The sequence below is a fragment of the Amblyomma americanum genome, chromosome 1 (genome assembly GCF_052857255.1).
Source record: "Amblyomma americanum isolate KBUSLIRL-KWMA chromosome 1, ASM5285725v1, whole genome shotgun sequence".
In the NCBI taxonomy this organism is placed as follows: domain Eukaryota; kingdom Metazoa; phylum Arthropoda; class Arachnida; order Ixodida; family Ixodidae; genus Amblyomma; species Amblyomma americanum.
The window spans coordinates 288,081,362-288,106,132 of NC_135497.1; the positions used below are offsets into that span (position 1 = coordinate 288,081,362).

Consider the following 24,771-nt stretch of genomic DNA (forward strand, 5'->3'; position numbering starts at 1 on the left):
TGCCCATGGAAAAGATAAAATGGCAGTGCTAGTTGCCTTCACAGAAAGCATGCTTTCTCTGGTTCTAGTTTATAAGGTTGCCAATCTCAAGTGTATAAATCACTTTGACTCCTCTTTATACAGGCAGGCACATTTCATGTGCCATATGAGGGCTTTGTTGATTGCTGGTCACTCACTATCTTGCAGATTCACAAGTGGTCGCATACATACTTTGGACTGCCACGATGGGTGACGCTGCTACAGGAGTGGCATGTAGTGCTGCCTCGACAGCACCACCGAATCCACCATGTTGCACCCCATGAGACTTACTTTTGCATCACCACTGGCTGGCTCAACTACCCACTGGAGAAACTGCGCTTCTGGCCAGCCTTGGAAGCAGTCATTTCTGCCCTCACAGGTTGCCGGCCACGCTCGGATGACCTCCAGTGGGCGCTCAAGAAGTGACCATTCACATTTCTGCTGCTGACCTCTTCCAGGATGGTGGCTATCTGTGTCCACTGCCCCCAGCATTGCACATGCTGCTAGCTTGACTTTGGACTCAAAGAGGCATGTAAAAGGTCCCCAGGCCTCTGAGCGGCTCCTGGACGTTTGTTTCTAGTGCAAGGTCTAGTCGATGCGTGGGGAGTCTTTGTTGACAGTTTTTAGCAGCTGCTAAATGTGTTATCCTGGGGAGAGACCATAGGCATGAGAATACATGGTAAAACAGGATGCAAGGGTCATACTGGCAGCCACTGCCGTTTTTGCCAATACTTGAATGCAGTGCACAAGCACTGGCCTTTAACATGCAACATGTCAGCTTGAGGTCTTCCTTTAATTAAGCTTGCTATCGGCATTTGCACCGTCACTCCAAGTGACCTCTTGTGTACCTTACAAGGGATTTGATTGAAGTTGGCTGAGCTTTACAGGGCCAACTAAAAAGGACTTTAAGTATGATTATGGAAGGAGTGCATAGCAGTTTTCAACTTTTTTAGTAGCATATTTTGATGGGCTAATCTTCGTTAAAATAAGCACTCCTATCTGGATTTTATGCCTCTCAAAGGTTCCGTGTTATGGAATTATGCTTTAGCTACCATTATTGTTATTTGCTGGTTATTTGAAGTAGCAAATTTTTGTTTGTCTATACATGGGTTGTTTTGCTGTGAACCATGTAAAAATCTCATTAATTGGAACCAGGATTGTCTTTTTCTGCTGATCTCTCATCTGTGCTAATGCCTTACCCCAAACACCCAGCAAACTCTACAGTGGAACCTAGTTAATCCGAACTCCAGGGGGGCTGAAATCAGTTTAAATGAAACAGGGTTTTAATTAGAGGACGTAACTGTCTTCAATGGCAAGGTTAATATTTGCCTGCAGTGTGCATACACAACTGAATTGCAGAAGCGTGAGGATGCCTTTTTATAATTGCTGCATGTAGGTTAGTGGTTGTAGTAAAGAGTTTTGAAACCTTTCTGGGCTGAGCTGCCGCATTCCACATGTGAACGGAAGCACCAGAGAACGTTGAAGATGTTGAAAGCATGGGGCTACACTGAAACTGTGAGCAGAGAAAGTGACAGCCTGCGCTGAAGCCAGGAGCTGCAGGCTCACAAAATATGCTTTGTAACCTAACTTATCACCACTAGGGCCCGGAAATCTAGGCATTTGCCTAAGTGTGCGTATAAGTGCCAAAATGCAGCATTCTAGAACTTGCCTGTCTTTTTGCTGGTTTTCCACAAAATGCTGCACAATATCCCAGAGGTAAAGCAGCAGAGATAGCAAAAAGGTATGAGAAGAGGGCTTCGAAAGATCGCCCTCTAGGAGCTGCCCGTAAGGAGTTAAGACGTGTTTGGTCAAGGTATTTGTTGTGCTGGTAGAGAGTTTGTGGTGAGCCAGTCATCTCGGGTTGGAGGGGGTGGGGTAGAATTGGGGACTGCCGAGTGGTATTGTGGTGTAAGAAAGCATGTGCATGTCAAGTGCAAGAAAGCATCTAAGATGCTGAGGCGATGTCAGAGGTGCTGCTTTGTGGTTTCAGGTCAGGTCAGGTCAGGTCAGTTTATAACCTTAAAAGTCCTCTGTAGGGACATCACATAAGGGGTGGGTTTTAATGCAGACAGCGTAAATATCGTGGTAATTAATCATCGAACAAAATGGTCAATTACAAATTGTAAAAATGAAGATGGGCGGGTGGTAGCAGCGATGTCACTGGGAAGGCCAGTCCAATCTTTGGCAGTTCGGAAGAAAAAGGAAGCAGTGAAGGTGGTGGTCTGGGCACGTAGCCGTGTGACTTGTAGTGAATGGCTTATGAGATAGTAAGATATGCATGCTGCTGCTGTGATGCATGGTTGCTTGATTAAGAACAGAAAAAAACTTGTGATGAAGGGAAGGCAAATGGGACAGCGAGATGCTAGTGTTGATAAGCCGGATTCAGATTTCAGAAATGACACGCCGATGTCATATGAGTATGAGGCATGACTAAATCTAACAGTGGCCGCCGCGGTGGCTGAGTGGTTATGGTGTTCGGCTGCTGGCACGAAAGACGCGGGTTCGATCCCGGCCGCGGTGGTTGAATTTCAATGGAGGCGAAATTCTAGAGGCTCGTGTGCTGTGCGATGTCAGTGCACATTAAAGAACCCCAGGTGGTCGAAATTTCCAGAGCCCTTCACTACGGCGTTTCTCATAGCCTGAGTCGCTTTGGGACGTTAAACTCCCATAAACCATAAATCTAACAGCAGTCAGTGAGATATGTTTCACACGGGTTCAAGCTGGGTGACACGTATTCTAGTTCCGGCCTAACAAGGGAGGTATAAGCAACTGATTTCACATGTAGCGGGGCCTTCCCTAAATTTCGTTTCAGAAAGCCTAAAGTTTTGTTAACTGCTGAGATAATGTTAGTGACATCTGCGTGCCAAGATACATCATGAGATAGGTTTACACCTGGATACTTATAAGATTGCACGTGTTCCAGAGGCATGTCAGTAATTGTGTAAGGGAAGGGAGAACGGTTGCGACGACAGGGGAAATATGTGCATTTACATTTGTTGGAGCTAGGGGTAATTGGTGAATCGCTGCACCATCCTTAAACACTATAAAGATCGTTCTGAGAGCGGTTTGGTCAGAGGCGTTATTAATAGTGCAGTAGGTGACACAGTCGTGTGCAAACATGCATTTATTACAGGAGACAGAATGAGGTAAATCATTAATATGTATTAAAGAGGCTCTGAAAGGGCCATCTAATAAAGTTGTAATATGGCTGGGATGTTAAAGCATGCCGCTTCATGAATACTGTCCAGCAAGAAATTTTTTAATGCGTATTTTAAAAGCTGAGTTATCTGTAGTCAAAATTTGAATTTCAGCACCTTTGCGCCTTTCCCTCTCCTCTTGTCACTTTTTGCACGCTGAAAGGTCGGCGCTCCTCCCCCGGCTCCACCTCCAAGAGCAGAGCTTTCTGACCTGTCGGAGCTACGCGGCTTATTGGCCGCGACCATGGTAGTTGCTTGACATCTGAAAGAATGTAACCAATAGCCATTTCCCAACTTGTATATGCAGGTGTGAGCGACGGAGGAGGGTGCGAGCATAAAATAGTCGCCGGGAAGGGCTTGCTAACTTTCACGCGTGATTGCGTGTCCTCTGCTGCATGTGTAAGTGTATTATTTGGCTCAGGTTTTCATCACAACACAATGTAATGATTGAGCGAATTGATGTGCTCTCTTTGGAAGGTGTACCAGAGCCCATTGAAAACGCTACGTCTCAAACATTTCATGCTTCGTCAAGGTGTGCTTGTATGTGCATGCATGTGCGTGCATTTTTTTGTGGGGGGGAGACGGCTACCGGTATAAATATTGTTTTAAGTAGAAGGGACATTTCTGGCCTCTCAACTCTACTTTGCCGTGTGTCATCTTTTGTTAGTAGGGGTATGCGGATAGTACTTTTTCGAAACCAAATGGAATGAGAATAGACTAGCTTTGCTACTGAATCGAATACAAATAGTGTACTTAAAAAATGGATTGTCAAAGAAGCGAATCAGCTATACAAATGGAATATTTGTGTGATTATTCGCTACCTAGGTGAAATATTGGTTCAAAACGAATATTCATGCGAAACAACGAAGCTTTAATGGCAGCACTATAAGCCATGCAATTAAAGATGTAGCTGTCGATATACGCAATAACATGGATCTCCACTAGGGGATACACAACACGAAGTCAGTACATTAACTATATTACTGCCATGTCATATGCATGGGAAAAATTACCTTTTGCTGCTAATGACAACAGTGTGCAAACTAGTGCTAAATCCCAGTTGATGAGAGGGATAAGAGTTTATCTATGCTCTCTGAGATTGGATACACCAGCAGGGTTTGCTAAACCTGGCTGAATCCTGTCACTTTGCCCAATCTTGAATGTCACATCTATGAGCATTATGAGTATCCGCAACCCGAATGGACTACATCGCAGTGATGAACTCTCCTTTCCATGCAGACATTCGAAGCAGCATGCTGTGCAGCGTTGCAGTGGGCCGTTTTTGAAACAGTCATTGAAAGAAACTACAGTGTGCCCTACTCGACCTTCGTGCCAATTATTTGAAAACCGTTAATAAATTTCAGAAGGGATTCGATTCGTTTTGGATAATTTTAACATGCACTATTTGATTCGTTCAGCAAATCGAATAAAAGAATAACTTTTTTTAATGGCAACTTTATTTCAGTAAGAACGAATATGCACAAAACACTGTTTGGACCGATAGCTACAAAGGCTAGTGGCCGGTCCAATACAGAAATTACTTGTAGTTCAGCCGCAGAGCGAGTTATTCATGATGTACACAATAGCGTACATTTACAAGATACATAGAACAAAACCCAAGAAAAATATAGGAGACTCTAAGAAGAATACAAAAAACACAAAATACTAAAAAAATTGCGAAATAAGAAAAGAATATGCAGAGTACAAAGAAAAACAAATACTAAAGCTAAACACAAAATATGAGCTGTCAAGAATTCACAAAACAAGAGTTTCAGGCAAAATTTGGTCAGACTTGTAATGCAGTTTGCAAGTCATTTTAAAATTTCTGGCTACTTTTACCTTGATCGGCAATTCGTTCCATATTTTTGCTCCATTGAACTCTATTCAGCGTTCACCATATACATTACTACAGTTGGGAAGGTTAAAATTACAATTGGATGCTTGTCGCATATTATGGGAAGGTAGGGCAAAAAGGCTTAATGGAAGGGGAGAGTTAGTGTTTATTATGTTGTTTGTCAAGAGCAATATTTTATAGTTGTGCAAGGATGAGAATGATAGTACATAATTAGCATAAAAAATGTTGCTCCTAGAGTGATCTGAATCAGATCTTATCATGATAAAGGTGATAAGTAGGTTTTATACGTTTGACCCGAAGGTTCACAACAGTAACTGATATGTGAATGACAGAAAGAGTAGCATAGAGAGCGTAATACGTACATCGTATGGAAAGTAATATCTTGCCTTAATGAATGTGTGGCATTCGAAAGCTAATTTTTTGCATGCGTTGTTAATTTGTTCTTTCCAGCATAAATGGCAATCAAAAATAACTCCTAAGTATTTGAAAGATGAGACTGGTTGTATTAACGAGCTACCTAGAGTAAGTGTAATTAAATTGTTGCTTGTCTTGTACCTAGAGTGAAAGATGATGTACTTAGTTTTGGCTGCATTCAAGGTTAAGCGATTTTCAAAGAACCAGGAAGACATAGTTTTCTGTTCACTCATTATTGTTGTTTGAATTACCAGGAGAGATTTGCCAGTAACAATTAGCATGGCACCATCTGCATACATTATTAATTGTGACGAGTGAAGCGCCTGTGGAAGATATTTATATACCTATCCGCTATTCGAAAATTTTGAATATTTGCACACCCCTAACAAATAATGTTCCTTTATAAGGAGCAGTATGAAGAGTCTGAATATTTCACTTTTGTTAGTATTTCAGTTGGCTACTAAACAGTGAAAAGGATTGCTCATGTTGCCTGTTTTGGGTTAAGTGCCTATATTGGGATCTTTAGAGCCTAAATGGCTGCCTATTTTTGCGTTTTTTAGTGCCTTGACTTCTGGGCTCTAATCGTTAACATAACAGCAGTGCCTGGCATTTCACTTTTCTTAGTGCATTTTGCTTCTCTCGGTGCTTTTCTTAGGCCCTCTGTACCATCCACATGTAGAGCGCAACATACTTCCCACTGCATCTGGCATGCTTTCACATCTGGACTTGGTCCTGTTACATGTGGCGTTTCAAGGTGTGATTACATGCACAGGACAATTGGCAGGTGCTTTGTGTGCGCAGTCAGCACTTTGTGGTTTAAGCAGTTGTGCATAACAGCTTACTAGTGCGCTTAGCACCGATGTTTAGCACTATAGTTAATGCATCCACCACCATGGTTAATAGTTCAATGATAGCCATTCAGTGAACTTTCTCCTGGGTAAGTGGCATCAGCACTACCATCCCCATCATAGTATGCTGTAACCGAAGCGTTCTCAGTTCTTTTAGCCTCAGTCGCCGCAGTGGCTGAGTGGTTATGGCGCACTCGGCTGCCGGCCCAAAAGACGCGGTTTCGATCCCGGCCGCGGCGGCCGAATTTCGATGGAGGCGAAATTCTAGAGGCCCGTGTACTGTGCGATGTCAGTGCACGTTAAAGAACCCCAGATGGTCGAAATTACCGGAGCCCTTCACTACGGCATCTCTCATAGCCTGAGTTGCTTTGGGACGTTAAACCCCTATAAACCATAAACCAAACTTCTTTTAGCCTCAGGGAGCCCTAGCTGATTTCAGAAGGTGCCAGTAGCTTTGTGTGTCTTGACTTCCATTTTGTACTGCCTAAGATCATGTAAAACGGAGGGTGCAGCAAACAGCCCCTCAGAAAAATGGCCCAATTCAACAATGCTAGTAACTTTCTGTTCAGTGAAACAGTTAACTATCCACAATTGCAATGTGATTAATCACAATTAACCCTCGGCCCTCAGTCCTCAGCAGCTACGGAGCAACTGGCCAAGGCGGCGGTGAGACCTGTGACGCAGCGGAAGGTGCTAAGAATCTCTGGCTCCGGACAGGCCGCTGCTGGAATCTGAACCTGGCAACGTTCAACGCTAGAACCTTATCTAGTGACTCTAGCCTAGCAGTGCTGTTCGAGGAACTAGCGGGAATTAAATGGGATGTGATAGGGCTCAGTGAAGTTAGGAGGACAGGTGAGGCGTATACAGTACTAAAGGACGGGCACATACTGTGCTATTGCGGATAGACAAGAACTGGGTGTGGGATTCCTCATTAATCAGGATATAGCTGGCAACATAGAAAAGTTCTATAGTATTAGCGAGAGGGTGGCAGCTATCGTAATTAGGCTCAATAGGAGGTACAAGCTGAAGGTGGTGCAGGCCTACATCCAGCCATGATGATCAGACCGTTGAAAGATTCTATGAATACGTGGAATTAGCAATGAACAAAGTAAAATCACAGTATACTGTACTGATGGACAACTTCAATGCGAAGGTGGGCAAGAAGCAGGCTGGCGACCAGGCGGTAGGCGTCTATGGGATAGGTTCTAGGAATAGCAGGGGAGGGTTATTAGTAGAATTCGCAGATAGAAATAATTTACGGATCATGAATACCTTGTTCTCCAAACGAGAGAACAGAAAGTGGACCTGGAAGAGCCCCAATGGTGAGACTAAATATGAAATCGACTTCATACTATGCGTTCAACCTGGCATCGTTCAGGATGTGGACGTACTTGGAAAGGTGCACTGTAGCGACCACAGAATGGTAAAGTCTCGAATTAGCTTAGACTTGAGGAGGGAATGGAAGAAGCTAGTGAAGAAGTCCATTAACGAGTTAGCGGTAAGAGGGAAAGTACAGGAACTCAGGATATTGCTGCAGAACAGATATTCGGCTTTAACTGAGGAAGACGATCATGATGTTCATACGATGAACGATAATCTGACAGCTATCATTACAGAGTGCGCAGTAGATGTAGGCGGTAGGACGGTTCAACAGGATACCGGGAAGCTATCTCAGGAGACGAAAGATCTGATTAAGAAACGCCAAAGCATTAGGGCGTCTAACCTATAGACAGGATATCTAGCAGAGCTATCGAAGTTAATAAATAAGCACAAGGTAGCCGACATAAGGAAGTTCAATATGGAGAGGATCGAGCATGCTTTAAAAAATGGCGGTAGCCTGAAAGCAGTGAAGAGGAAACTAGGCATCAGTAAAAATCAGATGTATGTGTTAAGAGACAAGGAGGGCAATTTAATTAGCAATATGGATAAGATAGTTAAAGTAGCCAAAGATGTCTACACAAATCTATACAGTAGCCAATGTAATCAGAACGTTAAGGATAGAGACAGTAGCGCACAGCAATGCGTCATCCCGCCAGTAACGAAAGAGGAAGTAAAGAAAGCCTTAGGAGCAATTCAGAGCGGAAAAACAGCTGGTGAGGACCAGGTAACAGCAGATCTGTTGAAGGACGGAGGAGAAATTGTGCTAGAAAAACTAGCCATCCTGTCTACGCAATGCCTTATGACCTCAACCTTAACGGAAGCTTGGAAGAATGCAAACCTTATCTTCAATTCATAAGAAAAGAGACGCGAAGGACTTGAAAAATTACAGACCGATCAGCTTACTCTCCATTGCCTGCAAGGTATTTACTAAGGTAATCGCTAATAGAGTCAGGGCAACCTTAGACTTTAATCAACCAAATGATCAGGCAGGCTTTCATAAAGGATATTCAACAATAGATCATATTCACACTGTCAATCAGGTGGTAGAGAAATGTGCAGAATATAACCAACCCCTATATATAACCTTCATTGATTATGAGAAAGAATTCGACTCTGTGGAAACCTCAGCTGTCATACAGCCATTGCGGAATCAGGGTGTAGAAGAGCCTTATGTGCAAATACTGAAAGATATCTATAGCGTCTGCACAGCTACCATAGTCCTCCATAAACTCAGCTATAAAATTCCAATAAGGAAGGGCGTCAGGCAAGGAGATACGATCTCGCCAATGCTATTCACCGCCTGTTTACAGGAGGTATTCCGAGGCCTGAATTGGGAAAAGTTGGGGATAAGAGATGGAGAATACCTAAATAATCTGTGATTCGCTGATGACATTGCCTTGCTGAGTCACTTACAAGATGAATTGCAAAGCATGATCAATGATTTAGACAGGCAGAGCAAAACGGTGGGTCTAAAAATTAACGTGCAGAAAACCAGAGTAATGTTCAACAGCCGAGCAAGGGAACAGAAGTTCACAATTGGAAGCGAGGTGCTGGAAGTGGTAAAGGTCAACTTAGGGCAGGTAGTGACGGCTGATACGGATAATTAGAGGGAAATAACTAGAAGGATAAGAATTGGGTGCAGCGCATATGGCAGGTTCTATCAGATCATGAATAGTAATTTACCAATATCCCTCAAGAGAAAAGTGTACAACAGCTGTATCTTGCCGGTACTCACCTACGGGGCAGAAATGTGGAGGCTAATGAAAAGGGTTCAGCTTAAGTTAAGAACAACGCAGCGAGCCATGGAAAGAAAAATGATAGGTGTAACGTTAAGAGACCGGAAGCGGGCTGAGTGGGTGAGGGAACAAACGCGGGTTAATGACATCCTAGTGGAAATGAAGAGGAAGAAATGGACTTGGGCAGGGCATGTGATGCGAAGCCAGGACAACCGCTGGTCCTTAAGGGTAACGAAGTGGATTCCAAAAGAAGGCAAGCGTAGCAGGGGGTGGCAGAAGATTAGGTGGGTGGACGAGATTAAGAAGTTCACAGGCATAGGGTGGGCACAGCTGGCAAAGGACAGGATTAACTGGAGAGACATGGGAGAGGCCTTTGCCCTGCAGTGGGTGAAGTCAGGCTGATGATGATGTTGTTGATGATGATGAAAGTGGGAAAAGGAAAGGTAGAAGTTGGGGCATGCATGGAAATAGGTGTTTGAGGAACCAAAAAATACTGAGGAACCTAGGGGCTCCATGGATTCCAGTTCCTGTACTCCTGTTGTAACTGAAAATGCTCACATTCACCTGCTCGCCTATGCGTTTCTTGGTTTCGGCGACTGTTGGCCTCTTTCATATGTATGTCATAATGAGCCCCTCATTTCTCTGCCAGTGTCTGCTCGCCAGTGAGAATGTTATTTTGGGGCCCTAGTTAGTAAAGGTGCTCTTCATGCTTCATTCTTTTACCCTTCTGTCATTGGTGGCTGCAACTTGTGACATCATGAGTGAGAGCGCAACCTGCAATGTCATTTGCTGGCTCCGATATCAAGGGTGGATGGAGCCAGCAAATGGCAGGAAAGCAAGAGTGAATTGCAAAAGAATCATTACAAAATATAGCCCAAGGGTAGTGTGCAGTCTCAGGAATGTGCCCTGTGTCATCCATGTGATAAAGAAGTAGGTGTTTACGTTGAGTGCATTTCAGATGCACTGTCACTTCTTCAGCCTGGAAGAGGGCGAAAAGTTTGGGAGCTTTTCTGCCATGAGCACGCAAGTTGCAGCAGCTGCAGTCTTGTTCGAACTGTTTCATATCATGAAGGGTTCACATTACTGGGGGCTTTTGACCATTCAAATTCATGCAACTTTGGTGGGACATGCTGGTTCTAATCATCCATCAATTTAAAGTAAGCGAGTTCAAATTATCCAGGTTCCACTGTAATAGAAGGGTAAGTGCAACTTTTGGCTGTCTGGGTTTTTTGCTGAACATTTTGTTTTCATGTTTATCACCCAATGGCTTTGTGCAGGTGTGTATAATAATGGACTAGCCATTGTGGACATGCAAGTACAGATTCTGTTTCTGTTGAATTAATGTGAACACCAGCTGTTATACTTGGATCTAGGTCAAACTCAACTTTTACCAGTACTGGCTGCGTGGTGCACACTTTATTTAGTACTCTATTAACTGTAGTCACCGACTTCGACTTGGCTTTGATGCAGCATAGTGCAATCAGCTAACTGACTCAAGCAAGTTGGACCATAGAGTCACCTTAAGCTGCTCGTTGCATGTAGGGACCTGTTAATGCCAATATGCTCTATGTACTGTAAGCTTTTCCATAATCCGAGGTCCAAGCTGTCAGTACGAAGGGGTGAAGTTGATAGAAAAATGCTTGTTCTTAGTTTTGATGCACTGTGCACTTTTGTATGTGCTGACCTTTAGGAAAGAATGTTGCTACCTACCAAAACCAATTAAAGGTCCAAAATTAATGGCTGAAGTGGTCCAAGGTGCATTGAAAGATCCCGTCCACAGCTTCTTGAAGTGTTGCCACCTTAATTATTGCTATAAATTCGGCACGAAGCAGGAGCTGTCCTCAGTTTCTACGTGTAGATGCAGTCTTATCAGAGCGTTTGAGCACTTGTGGTTAGCATGTGAAAGCCAATTTTCCAACGCACAAAAAATCGCGCTCTTTGTGAGAAACGGTAATATTGTATCTTTCTGCATTTTGTGTTATTTAAGTTACTGCTAAACTGTCTTATGTGTTTCGTGAAGCATGATTATTCAAGACACTGCATCAATCTTGCAAACATGACCAGTATCTTGAAAGTCGTTATTAACTGAGCTGAAGTGCCATACCTGTAAAAATATGAGTTGTTGTGCTGCTTATAGTGGCTTATTACATTTTCAGGTAACAAATATAGTTCATCCATGGGAAGCGATTATTTAAGCAGGACTGGTTGTGAGTGGAGCTAGTTTTTGTAATAAAACTAGTAGTATCTGGTCCCTTATGACCGTAAAGTTGGTCACACTGCTTGTATTATACTCTGTTTCACACATAGCAGGCAACACTCCGAAGGCTGCAGAAGTAGTGCGTCCGCGAAACTATACTAGTCCACCACATATTATTCGTTCTTTTTGATCGTGATTTTTGAAAGTCGCCATTGACCGCCTCCCTGCAGTGCGACAACGTGACTAACAGCCTTAACTCCCCCCTCCCCTCCCTCACGCCTTTCGCGTCACAGCTGTTGTTCCTTTAATCCCCCCCCCCACTCCCCTTCATACTTAAGAGACGCTAGCTACTGCCCTCAGTCACCCCTGATGAAGGAGCCGAGTCGGCTTTGAAACATTGGGTTAAAATTAAAATTTTTGGAAGTTTTCAGTATACTTTGGAATCATGGTAGGAGCTGTTAGGCAGTCAGTGTTCGGGATCTCTGGCTGTAATGTTCACTGCATTTGAAATACTTTTTGGGCGCGAATTGAGTAGGAGTGATTTGCAATGCCAACTGCGTATCTTACCGCCGCATGTAATTCTTGCTTTGGGAAGTCTCGATGAGTCACAATACGAACATAAGGCAAGAGGAAAAATGAATTCCAGGAGGTACCAGTCATGGCACTTAAGTTTGTCGCAACGAAATATGCTTGTGTTCACTGTGGTTGTTTGGTGAACTACTTTTTTGGCGTGGACTTAGCTTGCGCAAACAGGCACGCTAACTTTGGCAGCTTTGCCTGCTATGTATGAAATGGAGTATAGGCAGCTACATGATGGCAAATTTTCTGGTTTGTACTAGCATCCAGCTGCTCAGTTGGGAACACTGCTAGCAATTTAATGGACCCTCTGCTTCTTCGCTCCACACAAACCATACTTTGCAATATTTTATTGTTTGTATTATGCAGTGAATATAAAAGAACCTCCCTACAAATAACCTTTGAATACAAAACTTTAGAATGTTTTCTTCGCCACGCTACTACTGTGATGTACACTAAGGTCTAGCAATGTTAGGAGTTCTTTTTTTTTTCTTTCCAATTTTTCTTTGTGTCTGATATTGCCATTATTGGTCAGCACTTCACCATGCCTCCTAAACCACCTGATTAGGGTAGCTCTATGCTGAATACAAAAAAAAAAATAATTGGCCACCTAGAAATTCAGTACAGTCTCCACTGCTGCCTGCCTTTTTTTTTACTGTTTAAACCAGGCATCTATTGCTATGGTGGGTGAATGTCTGTGAAATGTTTGATCTACAGCATGCCTTTTTGAGAAACATTTCCTTTTACTTTATGCCATGTCTGCTACACTCCATTCCAAATTCTATTCATTTATAGTCAAATGTCAGAGCCTGTGCATTCCCTGTGTTGTCAGGTAATCTGCTGCACATACTCTATTTTCATTGTGCTTGCTGAGAAAACCTAAGGCATTCTTTTAGTTTTGGCGGGTGTTCAAAGGAGACTAGAATGAAGTATGTGTGCATGCATGCTGTTAGATGCTAAGGTTCTGCTGTTACCGGCATGCACAGTAGAAACCTTTTCACGGCCCTCGGGAAAACTGGTTTTCAGGGCTGTAGGAACGTGGGGAAGCTAAGCCTTCAGCTCTTTCCTGTACTACGAGCACAGTCCAGTGCCCAATATGGTGGCGCCCATGGACCTGCTTGTGAAAAGGTCTATAGACACCAAATTTTTGTTTGCATGTTTTTCTTAGTAATTATGCATAAGAAATTAGCATACATGGATCACCATATGCATTTGCCTATGACCGCTAAATAATTTATAATCTAATTTCTTCTCTCACCCGTTTCAAACTCGGTTTCAACAGCCGGGCAATGGCTATGACGTCGGAGGTCAGTACAGGCCACATGAGGCATGAAATAATCTACAACGCCAAAGGCAGCCTGCCTCAAGAGCAGTAATCTCAAGTGAAGAAGCAACAATTAAATTGCAGCTTATTTCATGCCTATATGGACCTTTGACTTCATAGTCATCACTTGGGTTTTGAAACCTAAACCAGAACAGGCGAGAGAAGAAATTCGATGAATTATTTAGAAGTTGTAGGTGAATACCATGTGGTGATCCATATATGATAATGTTCCATGCATCATTACAAAGATGTAAAACATGCAACTGAAATTTGGTGTCTAAACTCCTTTACGGAAAGAATAGAATCTGCTCTACAAAGTTAGTTACTTGCATGAAGAGTTTAATGTCTTGATTCTATAATCACTTGTCCAAAATTCGAAGTGGCAGATGACTGATTGTTTTCAAGCCCACATTTCTATCCAGAATATTGTTTTTTTCATTATTATTGATACGAATGGGTTATATTCTGGCTCCCTTAGGGCACTGCATTAATCATGCAAGTTATTTGTTGTACGGTTATACAAGAAGTATCTTGTGTTTATTACCTTGAACCAGCTCGAATTTTTCATATAACGAGGTTTTGTATGTAATGGCTGCTGTATATAAGCTTTTATTTGACGAGAACACACTGGTGGGCTAAGTGGTTCTGCATTTGAAGCTATTGCTATATTCGTGACATAGCAGTGAAAGATGAGGCCTGATGGTTTAGAAATGGCAGTGGCCATCCAAAACAAAAGCTGAACTGTTTTGGCTCAGTGTACGTGAAAAAGTGTGTTGATTCAATTCCACTTCTTGCAAAGCCCGGAATGCTATTTTCTAGTTTTTAACTTAGTTTAAGTACACCACACTGCTTTTAGTGCATCAAAATCTGTGGAAAAAAGAAAAGGCAATGGTGGGGAGGCATAAATATTATTTAGTCCTGGGCAAGCATTAATTGTTCTTCACAGTTGTGAATGCACCCACTGTTGCCGGATGTTTTCTTTCATTACACTGCTTTTCGTCACAACCACAAATGAGTTAGTAAAGTTAACAAGCCATCTGCCTTTTTCACACGGCCGCTCCGCACATGTGCGCGTCACCTGCTCTGCCCTCTCCCGAGTTCCACTGGTTGAAACCATACCGTCAGGCACATGCTCAGTTCATGCTGGTGACAGGTGTAGGTTGCAGATGGTGGCAGCTGTCAGCCATGTACCTGCAATTTCACATGCTCAGTTAGCACCTCATGGAGGCAGACTGTGCCTGGGTTGCCCGTGTGTGTTTGTTTTTAACCAGTTTTCTGAGTAGCTGACGAATTTCGCACACTCCCCAGAGGACACCACTCCTGTGAAAAAGGCAGATTGCATTACTTATTGACAATTGTAGAAAATTATGCACTGAAGCAAAACCAACAATTAATGAAATGTTCTCTTCATAATTTTCTTTTTTTGCCTGAAACATTGTATGAGTTCCTTAATGCAAGAAAGGCACTTTTTGCACAGAACCTGTACAAGGTGCATATTCACCTGAGGATACCTGTTAAAATTACAAGTGCACCTCTTACACTCTCCTCAAATGTTCTCAGTATCCAGAAAATGCTGAAATTTCATACTGTTTCTACAGAGCTTGGAAAAATTGAAAAAATAATGTACTTTTTATCATGATGCCCTTATATATTTCTTTGAACTATGGTGTTCATATTTTAATTCAAGCTGTTGTGTTGCTGGCTGTTTAAAAAGAAGAATCTTAACATTTGTCTCGAGATATCTGTCAAATCAAGACAATTCCTTTAGGCTGGGTACAAAGGGAATGTCGGTGAAATTTCATATGTGCTTTGCATTCAGTGCAAACTCTTGGAAACCAAAGTTTGTATTGATGTCTTACTTTATTTGTTATCATCATCTCTTTTGCCGCCTGGATTGTTTAGCAGAAATACTTCGCGAGCCGTGCTGACTTCAAAGAATTTTAGTGGATGGATGCATTATACCAGTAGAATGAACAGAGGAAGACATTAGGCATTCCATTGAGTGTGTCACCATGAGAAACACTTAGATGTGTGTGATAAGCTTTATTTGCATACATATATATATATTTACAAATCGGCTTTACATTTAAAACTTAGGATAGCACCTTAAATTCACTTCATTTTACTTTCTCCTCTCAGATGTTTTTGCTTGGTATTTTACAGGAACCTGCAAAATTAAATTTAAATAAAACGCAGCTGGAGCTGTTGGTGTGATTGAGTGACCAAGCTGCAGAACTTGTAGTAAAAGGTGCTGCATTGTCAGGAGCTTGTGTGTGGAAATTCAGCACAGTTTTACTGTTTGTGGTGTTAGTCTTCACCTTGTGCTCTATTTTGTGAGATTTTCTTGTACTTGTGTGCTTCATGTTCACAGCTGAGAAACTGAGCCTTGTGAGACTGTTTAGTTATTGAACCGGGTGTGGCAGAATACCCTTCACCATTCACCATAAAAAAACGCACCATTTTTTCTGCACCCACTTTCTTTCCCTCATCTCAGCCCACCCCTTCCTCTTGTTAAAATTTCTGGTTGGGCCACTGATGCTGAAAAATGCTGGTTAGAAAGAGCTATTCTTTACACCAATTCCCCACAATACTGAAATTCCACTCATAGGAATGAATGCCAATTTTTGGCTGCTAACGCAATGGTACAAGGGTGGCCAAGTAATGGCACTAAGCTGTCTTCTGTTTCTGGTCATTACTTGATAGGGCAGGGCATTCTTTTGCTTCTAATGAGTGCACATGAGAGAATGAGCCAAGAACGAAGGAGTAAGAGAAGTAAAATTTAATTTCTCAGATACACACCTTGGCTAGTAAACATATGGTGTGCTGTGACATCAAGTGGCCTTTTGCATCAGTTCACTTTGCACGAAGATTTCTACAACAGTGTTGCTTCCTATAGCCTTGGTGTAAAAGGCGCGGCTGCAAGTAAATGGTGATCCTCACTGATCGTTAAGATTGCACTATCATATTTACCTTTGGACTCTTGGTTATGCATGTAATTTCTTGTGCTACAATCCATTTCTTTTCATTTTATTTATCCTCTGTCACAAGAAGCATTACAGAGAGGAGTTGTGACAAAAGCACAAAATGACAAAAAGCTTGAAAAGCAGATAAGATAAAAACAGAAATATGCAGAGAAGCCAAAATAAGTTATTGCAAAACAAAGTGATAAAGCAATTGATGGAAAATGATAAGGTCACTAATGCACATGACATCTAGGAGAAGGCGGTTGCAGTCAGCTAGTGTGTATGGGATGAATATATAATAAAAAGATATGTGTACTGCTGCTAAAGATAATACAAACTTAGTGGGGGTGGTCCAAGCATGACAAAAGGTGAACATGTGATGAACTGACAATTTGTCTGAGGATGATGGTAGACTTTGAAATAAGCAGAACCCAGATATTTTTCTGCAACGTTCAAGATGTGGTAATCAAAGGGTTTGCTTCACATATAAGAGCTGCTTGTGTGGCTATAGTAGTTCGGCAAAATGAATCGTGGCAAGTTATTGTGAACTAATTCGAGATGATGCCAGCATTGAACGGCTTGAGTCCCGAACAGACGAGGTATGTTTTTACCTCAGTCGAATTAATGCCTTGTACTTGTACTGCATTAGAGAAGTTTCTAATGCACAATGACAACTTATTTGTCTTTGACTACTCTTTTCTATAATTTTTCCAACTTTTTAGTCATAGCACAAGATCATCTTGGATGGCGCACAGGATCAAAGTGGTGGTGATAGTAGACAATCCAGAAAGCTGTTGTTATTAAGTTAAGCTCACATGTTCACTCCTGTGCATGCCTGATTTACACAAGACTGCTCACACCTGCTTTCAAGTCTAATGCACAGAACTGTATTGACTTGGCAGGTATAGTTGCTTAGTTTACTGTCAGTGGTGTCAGTTGTGATTTTTGCCAGCCATTGGAGAGTGGAATTTAAATTCTGATGCATTTAGTGGTTGCTTTTGCGGCACTTTGAAGTCTCAGTTTGTGGAATTATAAAAAAATAAGTGAAGGCCAAGCATTTTGAATGTGTTGCCATGAAGTGTCGTGGGCTTTTCTACTCTAGTTGAAATTCTAATGATGCAGTTAATCAGTATAAATTTATCTGCCAGCACTCGGTATGTTTGAAAAGTTGTGCTCAGAGACAGTGTCATTGTCTTCCATTGTTTAAGTTAGGTGACAGTAGCACAGAGATTTGTTCCATAGCTTGTCTGTTTGAGTTATAAGTCAAGCGAGATGTCACCCATGCAGAGAAGGAAAAAAATATGTGAGAGGTTAAGAACGTAGTGTGCATTCTTCAACTGTGGATCCTGTAATTACCTGTGTAGGTGATTTAAACAGTGTTCTGCCAAAACCTTGTTACCAGTTGTGGAGTGGACTTTGATGATATTCAGCTGTGGTCTTTAGAAATTGAGATGGTGTTAGGCAGTCTTTGCTTGCATGTTGCTACCTTGCAAACAGGTACACAGAACCAAAGACCAGCATCTCTTGTGGTAGTGACAAGTCACACAGAATGGTAAAGCACGCTCTTGCTTGCCTTTGTTCATCTCTTCTTGAAATTCCATTGTGGGTCAAATTGGTAGGCAGCACATAAAAAGGCATCGTCTGATTTTTTTTGTTTATGGGCCTACTAATAACCTCACCTTGCATTGGCTTGTTTAGACAACCTTATAAGCAGCTTTCCTTGTGAACAGTTCTTCATAAAGGAAAAATATGCTTTACTTCAAAAAATAATTATCTAGCCAGAAAGCTTTCCCTAGGAAGCTCATCTATAGCAGGAATGCAAAAAACATGCGGTGCAGTCTTTATTCAGTTGTTTGTTGAGTTACACGTCATAGTGGGTCATAGTCACTGGCAGGAATATGCTTTCTCAAAAAGTTGTCTCCAAAAGCATGGCAATGACATTCATTGACAAGAGACATATTGACTTCAGACGTAATTGCTCACACATTGTAAATTCACTTGAACGGTGCCACGTTAGTAGCACATAAATTTGTTTTCTTCACTATTCATGCTTTTGCACTGAATACTATGTAGATTGGCTTTGCTGTGTAAAGGTTAAAGAAAATTATTGTTAAAGGGCAGTGTTACATATAATCATTTAAATTGCACAGATTGTGAAAACATGCAAATTACACTGAATTTGGCTTGTTTTGAGTATTGTGCAACATTATAACAGCTGTAGTAGCTTTAACTAGCATGTGTTGATGGCAGAAATAAGTTTGATAGTGGTGCTGTATTCTTAACAGATGTGATCTTTCATTGCTTCTTCATCTTTGTGAAGTGTTGCACCGTACATGTACTTCTGTTTGCTTAGAGAAAATATGCAAAAGTATGAAAAGCTGCATGCATTGAGGAGACCATGTATGTTTTGCATGTTAGTAACATCAGAATCTGTGAAAACTATCGGTGTTGGAAACTTGTGTAATAGAGCAGCCCTGTACAACTTTGAACTGTGTACTCTGGACATGGATGCTTTGTGCTTTGTGGCACTGTTGTGGAAGTTGTATCTGCAGGGCTTAGATAATGTTCCATTGTTTGTGCTGGTGTGCTTAGTGAAGGAGAGAACTGACCTTGAAACAGTTCCAGAAAGGTTTATCCTGCTGGCTAAAAGAATTGGTGTGAAGGAATAGTGGTGTTGAATATTGTTTCATGTGACTAAGTTTACATGAGTGTGCCTGCACAGAATCAAAGTGTGTGGATGTGTGCATGTGTGGAAGTGTGCAAGTGTGGAACTGCTTAGGAACTTAAGATTATTAGCTTTATTTTTGTATTGTGAGAAAGTGGAAGCTCTGTTTATGAACAAGATAGACAGCATAAAGTGTAGCGATACCACGGGTAAGAAATATTTCTTGACATGTTACTGTGCTTGGGTAATTTTTATTCATTAATGCTTTGGGAATGTTTACTGGGGACACAACTCTGTTAAACTATCATGATTTTCTGATGCTGGCTAGATGGCTCAAGCTGTGCTCAGAACAAAAAATTATGTTGAGAGCACTATAAGCCAAAGGCTTATTAAAGCTTCTAGTGCTTTTCAGTGCAAATGAATGTGCTGGTGGGAATACTTTTATTAGTGTTAAATGGCCACCTGCATGCTTTTTGTCATTATGGTGGCATTATATTTTACTTCATGATTCAGCAACTGCTAGTAATCTAGCAAAATACTACTGTTTAGATGAGGAATTCAAAAAAAAAAATTCATGTTACTTAACATAACTCTCGCTACAGTGGCACAGTTAAGGGCTTTGATTCTATGTGAGCGTTCTAAGCAGGTAGTCGCACTGTGTGAGGTGCTGTAAAATTTTCGTGGTGCCAGTGGGAGGACTGCACAATTAATGTGCTGTAAGCCAGCTTCGTAATGAACTGGCCGGTGCCATCATCGGTTTTTTGCATGTTCACGTTTTTGAGGCAGCCAGTGTTGCGGCTTCACAGTTTTTATTTTAATGACATTTCACTTAAGCTTAACTTGAACTAACTTGCAAACGTTGCATTATATCCCAAGTTCACACAGCTGTACATTAAATTAGAATTCCGCAGAGGAAAGTCTGATTTTAGTTATATTAGTTGTGACGGACTGGGCTTTACTGAACTGGAATTATGCAGGACTTCTTGCTGGTTCTTATTAGGTTTTTGCTATTTATAAATGCTTATAGCTAAGCCTAGGTATTTCATTTTAGTGTAGTTCTAAAAGCACTTGTCAACGGCCTGAAATCGTCCCATCATCTAAACGCAGGAAGCAAGAGGTAATACAAGACTACTGTGTAGGCAACCTTGTAATTTCTGATTGGCTGAGCTGACAGGTTGGTACCACAAGCTGAAAGTGTATTGCTGTTGCCATAAATAATTGTTACTGTAGCAAGAGTAGAATATTCTTCATTACACTATTTTCTAAAACTGATCAATGTCTGCCAGGCTGTTGCTTCTTAAGAAATGTGCTTTGACAAGGTTTCGCTCAAGAAAAACGCTGCACACTTCAGTTAAAGTGTTCGCATTCTTGCATTTCAGTCCTTTGCCTTCATCAACAGCTACTGCAATAGGTCCTTTTGCTGAAGAAAATTTGTTTTCAAACACAATCCATTAGGCAGTCACAGATAGTGTACCATGGTCCACTGGCACGTAGCTACAGTGTTTTTTTGCTAAGGAGAAGTTCAGCACTTTAAGGCACAATCTGTTGAAACCAGCACAGATACCTTGGTCCCTGTTTGTATTGACGTCAGTCATAATCAAAGATGCTGTGTGGTCATGCAGTTTCCTAGCAGATTGCCTCAGATATGCTTGCTAGCTCTTCCTCTTTTCTTTCTTGTGCCGGAGGTTTCGGGTTTGCAGTTCATCGCTTTCGCGCAGTCCTAGCATTGTTTAACTCCTGAAGTGCCATCAGTGAACCCAGCTTGTCAATTCTACTTCAATGAAAAATGCCTTGGACAAGCTGGGCTCGTCCCAGGTAACTTGTCATGTCCTGAATGCTGTTGATGCAGTCAGCTCCTCTGACATGTTTGATATGCTAAATACTGGTGACAGCATGATTTTTAGTTTTTGCATGCTTCTCATGAAAAAATTATTTATAGTCACAAGTAGACATGTATGCTGCCAGCTAGTATTTAATAAGTCATCATTAGCTTTTATTTAATGTATGCCTGTCATTATGTAAAAAAAGTTTTGAAATCATGATAAAGCTCCACAGATATCAATTGAGTTTTTGTCATAAGGAAAAGCTACCGTAGCAAAAATAGGCATTCTTTAACAGAACAGTCTAACTGAAGGGATAAAGGGAATGTTTGGCCCAACATCTTTGCTGATGGGCTGAATGCTGGTGCAGTGTATTGCAAATTCTTGGCTGCTGCTCCTGTTGCTACAGCTGCAAAGTCATTATGAAGAACAAAAGAGTTCAGAATTAGTCTTGTTGTTGACTTCACATCTTGTGTGATTTGGTTGATTCTGTTACAATATTGTACACAATACAACTGGCATCTGATTGTAGGAAATGTTTCCAGTGTATTTGGTCTTGGACACAAGACAGAAAAGTGAATGCAAAGAGTAAACACACATATTTTCCTTCTGTGCATGTATGGCCTTGAGAGGGCTGTTGCAGTTAAATTTAAGGTGTGGCTACTATTGCAGTTTTGATTTCAAAGTTTTCCTGGTGCCCCAAGGTTGGTAGCCGAGTCATTGAAAACAAGTGTTTTATATTTGCATGTGTGTATAGTATGTGTGCATATATATGATACACGCATGCTGAGGAGCTTTTTTTTTGCATGATATAAATTTATCAAAAATATTTGTTGGTATGTGAATTTCATCTCTGCAGCTGTACTGTTTCTTTTGTGAAAGGGTATTATGAAAAATATTGCCAATTAGCAAAAATTGAGCAAAGGTCTTTCATACTGATATTAAAATATGTTTATACAGGAAAATTGAGGCTAAAGGACTACCTAAAGTTGAGCCACTTCATAAAAATTTTGATAGAAGTGTGAGCTTCAAGATATTCAGAGTCAACTTAGTCCACCTTACTGTGCTGTCAGGCACACTGTATACCCTGCTGTGAATGGGATATAGGGCAGGTGCATGCTAATGTTGGCAAGCAGTGCTGTGTTGGGACATATGGTCCAAAAGAGCAAAATCATGCAGCAGGCCCACAAGATGCAAGTAAATCAAGAAGGGGCCTTGCAGCAGGCAGTGTGCTTTTGACTGAAAATTTCAATTGATCAAGAAGTAGTGGTGGATACCACAAAAGTTACATTCATTATGCGAACCTGTTACATAACAGGTTAGCTTTTGCAAATCTTGACTTCAGCTTTGCCACTCAGCAGGTTCCTTTTAAGACGAACAGGATGGCACGCTAACTGTAAATCTCTTCAACTTAACGCAAGTTCAGAAAAAGAAAAATACATACTCCTAATATCAGGTTCTGCAAGAGCATTACAGGCACTGTTAGTTAACCAGGAATGAAACAAGTGTAAATGAGATGGAGTTCTCATCAAAAAAATATATGCTGATCATTCCGGAAGAGAAGTACTTCTGGAATTCCGCACAACACCTGCAGTCAGCCATCCACTTGGGAGTTCAGCCTTTTCTGCAACAATTGCTTTCTTTGTTGCCTGTGAAGACATCAGTTTAGTGTATGCTAGACATTCTTGCAGCCCTCGTGCTCCTGAGAAAACTGTTGTTACGTTTAAGGAACAGCATGTATACCTAATCAAATATCACATGCAGGGCCACCATCACCACAACAGCTCTTGCCAAGTAAAAAGGATGTTGGTGTGTACAATTAAGCCCATTCGTTTATGCTTTTGGCTTTTTGTTTTTGTTCTCTGTTGCATTGTGTGTTCCTCCTGCGATGCAGCGCAGTGGCAAAGATCGAATGGGCACTCAGTGCTGTGGATTACTAGTCAGTGTGGCATGATAGGAGTTCGCATTTAACCAGTGTGCAGAAGTTAAGTGGTTCATGTTGACCACATTTTTTTTGCATTGTGTCTGCAGTAAACAAAAGAAAGGTCTTTGTATTTATATAAAACAAAGTTCGTCGTAGAGGGAGCTCACTGTGTAAAGATGTCATGAAGTTGACTATGAATGCAATGGAAATAATGTAGTATAGCGAAGCCAATGGTTCACTAACGCAGTATAGTGATGTTGCAGCAGTTGTTCTGGCACTGAATGTCCATCTGGCTGTACAATACAGCTGCAGATATGAAGTTTATGTAGTGGCCAAAACTTTTTTTTTTAATCTGTAGCATCTGAAAAAAATTCTAAGGAGCACATGCATTAATATGGCATGAATGGGTGCAAGAACTGAAATGTGCATCAAGTGGCTGCTTGCATGTCAATGAATTTTGTGATCTCCTTTTTTCATAATGACCATCAGTGTGCCGAAGTTGCAAACAGTGATCATGATGTGCACTATTTTTCTACAGGCGCATTGGCACGCTTTCATGCTGAGGCGTGCATCATCCAATCATAACCTCATAGTTGGCGTCTATAAGCATTGTGTGTGTCCTGTGTACAAAGAAATGTGCTGCTGTGTGGCAGTTGTCACTTTCAGTATGCTGTGCAGCTTCTGTTACTGGACTCATGTTGGGGTCTATAGACAAGCTCTCTGCGCAGAGCACAATTATTGCTTACACAGCCTTTTTCAAGAGATGGGCTTCATAAACAACTAACGTTTCAGCACACCTTTTGTCTGTCTTTTTTTGCTCACATACAACACAGTTTCTGTCTGACAGAAGGCTGATGAATGCCAAGGCCTTGCCAGTTGAGTGCTGTCAGCTTAAGCATGGCAGAAGTCAAATGGGTAGCACGAAATATCCTTCTTTCCCAAATGGCACGGTATGATCAAGGGCACATTTGTGCATGAAAGGAGGGAGTCAAGAGATTGTGGAAAAGCCATGGAACAAATGTAAGTTAAGAGACAACCACAGGTCAAAGAAGCCACGATAGCGTTAAGGACCCCATGTTGCAGAAAATCCGGCGGCATCGTCGGTATCATTGACTGTGAGCAAAAAATCCACGAAAAATTCTGAGAAAAGCAATCTAGGTGGTGGACCACCTAGGTCACGCAACCTTGCGGAATCATCACAAACTGCCCACCGGTGGCAGAACCTGCAGTCACCCCACCAATGGCAGCACCTGCCATCGCAGGGCAGTGGCATATCGCTTGACCGCTGCAACACTGCCAGGAGTAGTATGAAGATCCCCAGGGATCTATGAATGTTTAAGTAGAGAATGACCAATTCTGTACATATGCACATTAACCCATTAATGCTATCGTGTCGTATCCCTATGGCGGAGCTTACGTGTCCCCTCCAATATTTGGTCTTTGTTTTACAGTGCACATTCAACCCTATCAGACAAATTTTTTTAGAAAGTGGTACCAAAATGGTGATTTATTACCCGTGCTGCCATCTGTCGGCAAACAAAAACAATGCTTTGGACAAGCTCTACTCACCTTAAACCGGACACCAAGTGCCAGAAAACACACAAGCTGGACTCATCATGAGCCCGAAATGACAGTCTGTTTATGACGAGCCTGGCTTGTCCAAGTCCACTAGGGGGTTAACATAATCTAGCATGATGTGACAGAACATGTTATGGGCCTGAAAGGCCCAACTGTGTGTCTACTTTCATCCCAGCAATTCGGCTACAGTTTACAGTGCCTAAAGAAATATTCTGCTATTTGCAAAGTACATTGTAGATGCTACAGTCTAGTTTTCTGAAGTTTGTGAAACACACC

The 24,771-nt window shown here is 41.7% G+C and overlaps 1 protein-coding gene across 2 annotated transcripts in view; it reads left to right on the forward strand.

The window, feature by feature from the left end:
• The window catches only part of LOC144115231 (plasmanylethanolamine desaturase 1-like), a 211,206-nt gene extending 187,493 nt beyond the window's left edge, over positions 1-23,713 (forward strand). Inside the window, exons 5-6 of one of the 2 annotated variants that reach the window (XR_013311309.1) lie at positions 187-546; positions 4,455-23,713. Coding sequence is in view for 1 of the 2 variants with exons in the window: in XM_077649510.1 (XP_077505636.1) it covers positions 187-444 (258 nt within the window). In the remaining variant the exon portion in view is untranslated. Of the gene's footprint in view, positions 1-186 lie in introns of both variants that reach the window. The other variant, XM_077649510.1, reaches the window with a different exon arrangement.
• Positions 23,714-24,771: the final 1,058 nt, after the last annotated feature.